This window comes from Phaseolus vulgaris, chromosome 7 (assembly GCF_000499845.2).
Source record: "Phaseolus vulgaris cultivar G19833 chromosome 7, P. vulgaris v2.0, whole genome shotgun sequence".
Classification (NCBI taxonomy): domain Eukaryota; kingdom Viridiplantae; phylum Streptophyta; class Magnoliopsida; order Fabales; family Fabaceae; genus Phaseolus; species Phaseolus vulgaris.
This window is the reverse complement of record NC_023753.2, coordinates 28,533,214-28,543,273: the sequence shown is the minus strand read 5'-3', so window position 1 is coordinate 28,543,273 and position 10,060 is coordinate 28,533,214. Positions and strand designations below refer to the sequence as shown.

Here is a 10,060-nt window from a genome sequence, read left to right as displayed (position 1 = left end):
TATATACGATGAGTCACATATAGTGTATAATGTTTTACCAAATTCACCTAATAAGTAAAGAAAGAGTATTTTTTTTGTATCAACGGCAAGAATATTGAAAGAGTATATAGGTGACATGGCATTACCCATCTCATACAGGGGCGAGAAGTAAATTCGCTTTGATAGGTATTGTTCAAACCTTGTTTTGATTTTGATGAGGAAGTTTATACATTAACTATGTAGGAATATATATGAGTAATACTCGATTTTTTAAATTATGTAGTGTAGGGATGATCATGCAGATTCGTTTGTCCCGCGTTGAGCTTGCAAAATGTAGGTTGGATTGGCCTGTCTGTGTAAGAAATGTGGGTTCATTTCATTGGCTCGTCCGGCATAAGAGGTAGTCCGCAAAATTGTGGGTTAGCCCGTCTAAGAAAAAAAAAATTAAAATAAAATAAAATTTCATTAATTATAAAAAAACCTATTTCTTTTGCTGAAAAATTAATTTTTTTTATCTATCTTTCAATTTATTCAATTAAGGTAAAAATATGAATTCAAGTATGAGGGTTGTTAGAAAGTTTGATTAAAAATAATTAAAGTTTTGTTTTGCATCTATTTTCCCTCTACATGTATGTAAATGTATCAAAGTATCTTATCAAAACAAAGTTTTGCTACAAATATTTTAATAAAAATGACTAATTTTTTAAAGAGTATCTTATTGAAATCTCTTATTTATATTATTTCTTTTATTAACAAATTTTAAATATAAGACTTTCCTTAAAACTAGATCCAATATTAACTCTTAATATTAACTCATTTAAATGATTAAAATAAAACATTACATTTTTTAGTGCATTAAATTTATTTATTTTGAAATAAAATAAAATAAAGATCACATTACAATAATGAGTAAGTGGGTTATGTTTTGTTTTGCAAATAAAATAAAATAATAATTATTTTTTACTTATGCAGGCCAGTAGGTGAACCCGCCCCACTCCGCTGTTAGCCTGTGCGGGTTGCGGGTTATGTGAGGCAACCCTAAGTGGTCAGTGGACTAGATTAGTAAAATCGTCTTGCACTTTTTGATAGCGGACTACGGGCCAGCCTGCATAACTTGCCCCGCATTGTCATCCCTATATACGCGAATGAAGATGAGTTATTTTGTCCTGTCTCATTATCTTTATCTATCATCATTATTGTACTCATCTTCGATTTAAATTACTAAAATACATATTCGTTTTAAATTACGAAAATATTTATAGTTTATTAGGTAACTTAAAAAATTTATATTCACTATTCTATTTAGTCCTTAGTTTTGTAATCCTTGATTTTTTTTTCTTACTTTCGCTACACACAAAAATAATCATAATTAATTATTCAAATATTTTTTAATAACAAGGACAAATTTGTAAATTTACAATAAATCATCCTCACCCATTCACTCTATCATCCCTCAATCCAAACAACCTCACATATTCTCACTCATCCTCTCTAATCCTTACAAATTTCCTCCTCAATCGAAACCGAAACTAAGATGTACTTTCCCTTATAACAACCTTAATTATATATATATATTATTTATTTTTTATTATTATTATTTTATTATTTTATTTTATTTATTTATTTTTTCTTTGTGTGATTCATTCAAATTGTGTATAGCATTTTAGGAAACACAAATCTCAATTCCACTTAATGAAATATTTTTTAGGCACAAATTATTTATGCTCCTTTTTAATATTTTTATATATTGTTTAATATTTTTCACATTAGGAATGTTTCCACTAAATCTCAAGTGTCTAGTCGCACAAACTCCTAGTTTATTTATTAGCATAGAAGTTTGTTTTTCTTGTTGTCTGATCCTTAGTTTTATTTTACTTGAGGAATCTTTGTCTCAAAAATATTATCATTCTTTTAGTATTTTTATTCGTTTGATTTTTTACTCATTAAAAAGGGTTATATTTAAACCTATTTTCAATTTAATCTTTAATTATTTTTTATTTATCCTGCCAGATATATTTTATGGTACATTAAATTTTCCATGTTTTTTTTTTATTTTAGGCAGATGTATGACACAATTGAAATAAATATGGTCAACTTCATATTAGACTAATAGAGAATATTATTGTAACTCCTTCAATAGATAAAAAAAACTCTCTTTAGTTCTTTTAAAACTCTTTGAAATGGTGTAAAAGTTGAGCAAATGTTTACAAAAGACACTTTTTAACTCTCGAATTAAAAAAAAATCCAATAAAATAAATATATGTAATAAATAAATAAATAGTAACAATGCCAGTGCAGTCAAAGTGTTGTTTCCACACTTTATACAATATTTCGACAAAGGTGTCTCTATAAACACGTTTATAAGAATAAAAAAATATTTTTTATTATAATTAATTTATATATAAACTAACGTGTAGAATTTTCCGTATAATTTCTTTAAATTTTAATGTCACCATATAAGCAAAACTATAATTTTAAACTTTAAAAAAATTATTCCAATTAGTTTTCTTGATAAATAATTACGAAGAAATCTATCTAAACGTGCTTCAAAATTCCAAAACTGTGCGAATAATGTGTTTTAAAAGTATTAACACATCCACACTTTTCGTTGATTTTTAAATAGACTTTTTGAAAACCTATGTTGAAATGAATGATATATGACTTAATAAATACATAAAATACAGAGAGAAATAACAGTAAAATTCATTTCATAATGCATTTATTTTACATTCTGAAATGTAATTTTAACCTACAAAAGGTTGATTTTAGAAAGAATATGACCTAAGAAATGTGTTTGAGAAAGTTGAAATCCTAGTTTTACATGTTTACTTGCAGCCTAATCAGGTTTTGATTTAACAGAGAAAGAAAAGGACGGTTGAAATTTGACACTCATATTTATAGTTAGTTAGGTTCAGAACAGATAGAGTGAAATGAGGCACCCCAGAACCATGTTCCAGAGTTTAATTAATGTTCCTGAATCTCTTTTATTCACAATCAGGAAATGCTAAATTTACCAACATTGAGAATGACATAAAACAATAATTAATGGTAGAAAAACAATAATTTCTCTTTCGCTTCTTCAAGTAATGGAAACCAACTAACCAATTGTTTTTGGTTATATAAGGAGCATGACCAAGACCAACTACCAGTTTTTTTTATATCTCTTAGCATGCTTCGTACAAACTTTTGCCACAAAATAAATAATAACAAAAGAAGCTTTCACTAATATATTATTTTTCAAAAAGTTCATACGTGATTCAGACTTTAGCCACTCCAACCATTCAAACAAAAAACTTTACCATATGTTATTATCAAATTAGCCATAGTTGCTAAAGCCCACAAAAACTAAACAAATATTATTCTCATCACAATCAACTTGCAAAAAAATTGTAACTGAAAGTACCCACATTAAGATTTGTTAACTATGCAAAAAGTAATGATATTACACTAATCTTTTTCATAAACAATTGGATCCTATTATGAAGAGTAAATTTAATGCGCATTAAATACATTTCAAATTCTTTAATAATTATAAACATCTATTTGATATTGACACATGTTATAAATGCAGAAAGCATTTACCTGAGTTAGTAGAATCACATGTAGCGGTATTTGATATTAATGGTTAAAGTGTGTATTTGATAATTTAGTATAGTTAAAGCGCGTGGTTTATTTTAAGAATATAAAAAATAAAATGTGTATAGTTTACATGTAATTAATATTTTATTGAATTTTGAAAATAATATAAAAGTTGTAGTCCTTAATTGGGTATATTTGAATTGTGAGAAAGGAATTGAGATGTATATGATTAAATTTTGTTGTATTAGGATAGTAGGCACGTGAAATGGTATGAGAGGGTGCCACGTTAATTGCAGAAGGAACCTGTGGGAGCTTGGGTTGGGTTGAGAGATTCATAACATAACTACACATACATGCATTCATACATAAGAATATGAGTATATAAATATGAGTATATAAGGTCACTCACATTCACATAAAAATACATATTCATAAACCCCTTCATCATACCTTCTTCTTCTTCTTCATCATCTTCTTTTTCTTCATCTTCTTCAACCTTTTTTTCCTTTCCTTCTATTTGGGTCCAACACAGCACCATTGGCTCCTATAACTGTGCGACTCAAAATTCCATGGCGACAGGCCCAACCGCACCCTCCGATCGACCCACCATGGTCCCTCCCCCAATGCTCGTCTCCGACTCATTCGCCAAGGATGCCATACTCGCATGGTTCCGCGGCGAGTTCGCTGCGGCCAACGCCATCATCGACGCCCTCTGCGCTCACCTAGCCACCTCCGCCCATGACTACGATGCCGTCTTCGCAGCCATCCACCGCCGTAGGCTCAACTGGATCCCTGTCCTCCAGATGCAGAAGTACCACTCCATCGCGGATGTCACCCTCGAGCTCCAAAGACAGTCGGACAGAAACCACAACGCTGCCGCGGAGGACAAATCCAACGAGAAAACTACGTCGCCGGAGAGTGTAGTCGGAAATGATGCAGCTGATGAACACGAGTATGAATCACCACAGAGCGAGATTACTGATTCGGGTAAATAAATTAAATAATTAAACTTTTTTTTCTAGTTTTTTTTTTCTTTTTAATTCCATGCATTCTAAATTAATGGAACTTAATTCAATTTATCAACATCACACGGTGTACAGTGGGTCGTGTTTTTCCAACTTTTTCACGGATTCCGTACTTTCCTTTCATTCAAAATCAAAGGGCGGAACTTTCAGAACCTGGAAAAAATTAAAAGAAGCTTTTGGACTATTATTTATTAATCACTGATGAAAAATTAAAAAGTTTTGGGATCACATGTTAATAGCTGATGGTAAATTGAAAAGTTCTGAGGATCATTTATTAATTACAGAAAGAAAATTGAAAAGTTTTATCTGGGTCTCTTAGACTTAAATAAAGCATGAAACTTTATATGTTTCTCTTGAAAAAAGAACTATTTTTTTTCTTTTTTTATGGTTTGAAATTGTATCTTTGGTCAGATGGTATAGTATGCATCAACAAATCCTATGTGGAAATTTGTTTTACTGTTTCATTTTGTGATAGTAAATTTCTGTTGCCCAATAGTAGGTTTAACACTTACCTGCTTAATTTTGAAACAAGGAAAATCATAGGTTAAGATTTTGTTTTGTACTATTAAATCTTTTTTTGGATAAAAAAAGAACAGGGAGAATGTTATAAAGTAAAGGAAAGCAGTTAGCCACGCAGAGCATGTAGTTGATAATTTCGGTATTACTTAAATGGGATGGTTTAGAGTTTTGAGAGTCAGGAGTCATGAGAAAGGGTTGGGTGTGACTGTTAGTTTGGGAGTGACAAATACTATTAAATGGCACACTTGGTTTAAGGTTGGAATTGAAAGCACAGATCTAGAACTGTGTGCAATGATTTTTATTACAGACAGAGGGACCATCATCATGATGGCGTCTTTGACGTCACTCTTCTGTGTCGGCGGGTATGGGATATGGGCATGGGCTTGGCGTATTTGAGTTTTGATCTGTCCTAGTTTGCGCGTCAACCTTAACTTGTGTGCTTCTTGGTCCAGGACTTGTGGGCTTGATGTATGATTAAGTTGCATGACTTATGTATACATATTACCAAACATGCAATGAGTTATGTCTGATAATAATTCTAAACAATGAGTTATGTACATTATTTGAAATATCAGTAGAAAATAAATAAACATATTGGTAAAACATCCTACTATACAAAGTTTGGTTGAAGAAAAGAAAAGCAGCTGCAATTGCTTGAGCTAAGAAAAGAGAGAATATGTTGAGTTGGTGGGTTGTATTTATTTAGAAAATAGACGTTATTAATGCTTGCAGTGACCTCTTTTTGGCACGATATACGAAATGTGCTAGTGGACTAATATCGGTGGTGGATGCCAACGAATAGCAAATTTGTTAGAAGACGACAAATGTTTCTTGACAGGTGTTGCTTTGTGAAATCTCGGTGATATTTGTCCAATGGTAAGGTCACGGACTCATAATGTTTTTAACCATGATAAGAGTTGACTAAATCATAATAATAAAAAGACGACAATAGTAGAAGGGCGTGTAATCAAAGATTTGATCATTCATTTAAGTTATCTGGGAAAATGTGGCCTGTGTATTCAGTAGTGTCAATTGTATTAATGCTTAGGATGGAAACAATTTTGTCATTTTCTGAATATTGAAATTTGCATGGAATTTTGTTTTTGGTTTCATGTACAGGATCTCAAGAAATGCAGGCTAATCCCATGAACGTTAATATATGTTCCAATCATGAAGACTGTGAAGGACGTTCTTCACAGTTTAAGTTGACTAAAGGTTTTACAGCAAAAGAGTCTGTCAAGGGACATATGGCAAGTTCTTTATGTCACAAACTTAAAACACTTTCGTTTAATTAAAAAGAAGCTGATTACGAACTGATTGATATTGCAGGTGAATGTAGTAAAAGGATTGAAGTTATATGAAGACATTTTCACAGATTCAGAACTGTGCAAGCTGACAGACTTTGTAAATGAGATCCATGTTGCTGGCCAGAATGGAGAACTATCTGGTAAACTGACATTGATCTCTGAGTGTCCGTGTATTCTTGTCTATTCTCTTTTTGTCATAAATTATGACAATTTTTTAGGTTAACTTTGTTTTGACAATCCTAACTTGTCTCTTGTGACATTTTGCTATTCTCTTTTTGTCATAAATCATGACAAATTTTTAGGTTAAGGATTGTTTGTCTCTTGTGACATTTTGTCGTGACTATGTATCTTCTTTCTTGTTTTTTTTTTTTTTTGTCTTCAATAGCATAACATTAAACATATATAATGTCTAATGCAAGCTATTTTTTTTGTCTTCATTCTTAAAAATACTAACTGATTCTCCATGTATGCATATAGGTGAAACTTTTATATTATTCAACAAGCAGATGAAGGGGAATAAGAGAGAGCTGATTCAGCTGGGTGTTCCAATATTTGGACAGATAAAGGAAGATGTAAAGAGTAAGATTATTAAAGAAATAGTGATTATTTATAACTGTTCTACTTTACCAAATCAATTTTGTTCTTTTGATTTCTGATATTTCATAAATGAATTTAGTGATTCTCTTTTAATTATGTTTTACATTTTCTAATTTTTGTTTAAAGGCAATATAGAGCCAATTCCTGCTCTTCTTCAAGGTGTCATTGATCACCTCATTCAGTGGCAATTACTTCCCGAGTATAAAAGACCAAATGGTTGTATCATCAACTTTTTTGAAGAGGTAGACATTGCATACTTTCCCCGCTTCTCTAAGTTCTACTATAATAACAGTGAACAGTGGAATAACCCTTTTAGAAATATCTATGTAATTGCATAATTTTTAGGGGGAGTTTTCACAACCATTCCTCAAACCACCACATCTGGATCAACCTGTGTCCACTCTTCTTCTCTCAGAATCAACTATGGCTTTTGGACGTATACTTATGAGTGAAAATGATGGAAACTACAAGGGACCTCTCATGCTCTCATTGAAGCAGGGGTACATATTAAAGAACTTATACTCTTTGCAGTCCTATCTTCCATTTATTAATTAAGATTCTAGTCACAATGCTGGATACAATGGAAGAAGTACCTTCAACATTTATAGGACAGAATGTAAGTGAAAAAGGTGAAGTGCCAATTTTTTAGAGGATGCAACTGTATATGTATAGCATACTCATAATTGGGTTAGATTGCATCTTTGCTTTTCTTTTCTTTTTGTTGGCAAGAAAATAATATATTAAAAAGATACAAGATGTACCAATACATATACATATATAGGTATAGTACGAGGTATAACTAAAACAGGAGCCTCTAAAACTAATCTTATTAGGTTGCACATCTACGCACATAACAGAACATTATCAGCTCTTCATTTCTTTTCTTGAGTGACAAACAAACTTTCAGACAATAAAGGTAAGGACAAAAATAGATTGTTTGTATCCTAGAAATATCAATTATTGTTAGATTGTGATTGAACTAAAACCTAGTATACATTCCTTTATGTCACTCGTGGAGTAAGTATATGTGTATTAAGGTTTTGCATTTAAGCAGTATATTGTATCTACGATAGCAAAATAGTCTCATGTTCTAAGTTTAAGCATCATCGACTTTTAATTGCTAAATGTCTGATTAGCAGCTGATTTTTTTTTGGAAATGAGGTATGATTGTAACATTTGGCAGTTAGTCAAAGGATTCATACCATTCTTAGAATTCAGTTTCATGCCTCACCAACAACATAAGACTTTTGTTATTGTTTTAGTATTTGATTCCATCTTCCAATTAGCTGCATCAACATTTGCTGATAGGATTTACACCGAGGAAAGACTTCAACCTCTTTGTTTTATTATTATTATTATTACTATTAGAATGTCACTAGTAAAAGTACTTTTTCATTTTTCTTTGTTTTATGTTCAAAAAATTGTAGAATGTTGTCCTTGTCTTGTGCAAGGAGGTTGAGCTTATCATACACGATAATGTCTTTTAAACTGAGTAACAATATGCAATAACTTGGACTAAACACCTTGCATTTTGCAGATCACTTTTAGTGATGAGAGGAAACAGTGCTGACATGGCAAGACATGTAATGTGCCCATCCCCTAACAGAAGGGTCAGCATCGCCTTCTTCAGAGTGAGGCCAGATTCCAATCAATGCCAGTCACCAACTCCTGCCATGGCAAATGCGATGACTCTGTGGCAACCTAGCTTTGCTAGTCCATATGCTTTGTCAAATGGTGCTATAAGTAGCTACGAGGGTATGAACATGATGCCAAAATGGGGAGTGCTTCGCGGTCCAATGGTGATGCTAACTCCCATGCGTCATGTGGCATTGAACTCCCGCAAACTTGCTGGTGGTGGAACTGGGGTGTTTTTGCCATGGAATGTGCCATCTAGAAAACATGCCAAGCATCTTCCCCCACGTGCCCAAAAAGGGAGGCTTCTCACATTACCTTCCCCAGTTGAATCACAAGTGGGAGAGTCCACTTCCAAACCAAACATTTGTGTTGAAGGATAATGATAAGTTTAATTCTGAAGCAGCTTTGGGTTTGAAGAAATGTGAATCAAGAAAGGAGGCTTCACGACTCAGCTCAGCTATTTGCTCAACAATACGGAGCATTTTATGTTGTTGTACAAACACGCCCCACCCCAGGTGCTGCAGGAGCAGTTTGGTTCATTTTGTTCACTCTTTTCCCTTTGGATATATTAGAATCTAGTGATGTTCAAAACGGTTTTTCCATGTCAGACAATCAGGACAAGAGCTTTAGTAGAGTACTTAAGCCTTTTAAATTTGAAGAGTGTGAATTATATCTGGTTTTTCCATGTCAGCCAATCCGGGCAAGAGCTTTAGTAGACTATCTGACGGTAGCATTTTGTAAGAATGATATTCTAAGTTAATTATCTTTTGAGAAAAATCAATTTGCCTCCAGCATGCTTAGTTAAAAGATTATCTACTTGTTGTTTTTTGTGGAATGTAAATTTCTTTTATCTGTTAGACAAGTAGCTACCTCTGGTCTTTTAAGTAGACTACATCTGGTCTTTTAAGTAGACCCTTGACACATTTTCAACCGAACATTTTCCATGATTTATATTATTCATGCAACACTCTTTATAACCTTATCACCTTTTGTACAGAAGTTGAAATTCTACAATAATAGACTAAGGTTCCATTTCTCATTTCCAGGATATCCCTGTTATTGGTAGGCAGCTTGTGCCTTACTGCCTTTTCCTGTGCTGTAATATAATTCATACTAATGTGAATTGTTGACTGACTGTTATTAGCTAAAATTTATGAAATCCCGTGTTTAATACATGAAACTGTGAACAACATTTTGAATGCTCGTCATGCCATATGGCAGTCCAATTTGAAAAATACATGACAGGACTTTTGGTTTAGGAGTGCCTGTGAGATGTACTCTATGTCTGTTTTTTCTAATTTGATTTTAGTGGTCTCTTCCTTTTGATTTGATTATTACTCATGTTTCGAGATAAAGTGATCATAACCCAATTTCATAAAAGAATATAGGTCATGCTATAATTAGTACTGATTCATAAGT

General features: G+C 32.4%; 1 protein-coding gene across 1 annotated transcript; it reads left to right on the top strand.

The window, feature by feature from the left end:
* Window positions 1–3,755: 3,755 nt before the first annotated feature.
* On the top strand, window positions 3,756–9,432 carry LOC137829683 (RNA demethylase ALKBH10B-like). Its single transcript, XM_068636554.1, has 7 exons — window positions 3,756–4,545; window positions 6,222–6,352; window positions 6,432–6,549; window positions 6,887–6,988; window positions 7,133–7,248; window positions 7,352–7,506; window positions 8,544–9,432. Exons 1-7 carry the CDS (start codon window positions 4,128–4,130, stop codon window positions 9,019–9,021), a joined length of 1,518 nt encoding a protein of 505 aa, XP_068492655.1. The 5' UTR covers window positions 3,756–4,127; the 3' UTR covers window positions 9,022–9,432.
* Window positions 9,433–10,060: the final 628 nt, after the last annotated feature.

Bases quoted from the DNA above. Each gene is read 5' to 3' on its own strand.
- LOC137829683 (XM_068636554.1), top strand. From the start codon at position 4,128: ATGGCGACAGGCCCAACCGCACCCTCCGATCGACCCACCATGGTCCCT. The intron at 6,353-6,431 runs GCAAGTTCTTTA...TTGATATTGCAG, and splicing joins AGTCTGTCAAGGGACATATG to GTGAATGTAGTAAAAGGATT. The intron at 7,249-7,351 runs GTAGACATTGCA...CATAATTTTTAG, and splicing joins TCATCAACTTTTTTGAAGAG to GGGGAGTTTTCACAACCATT.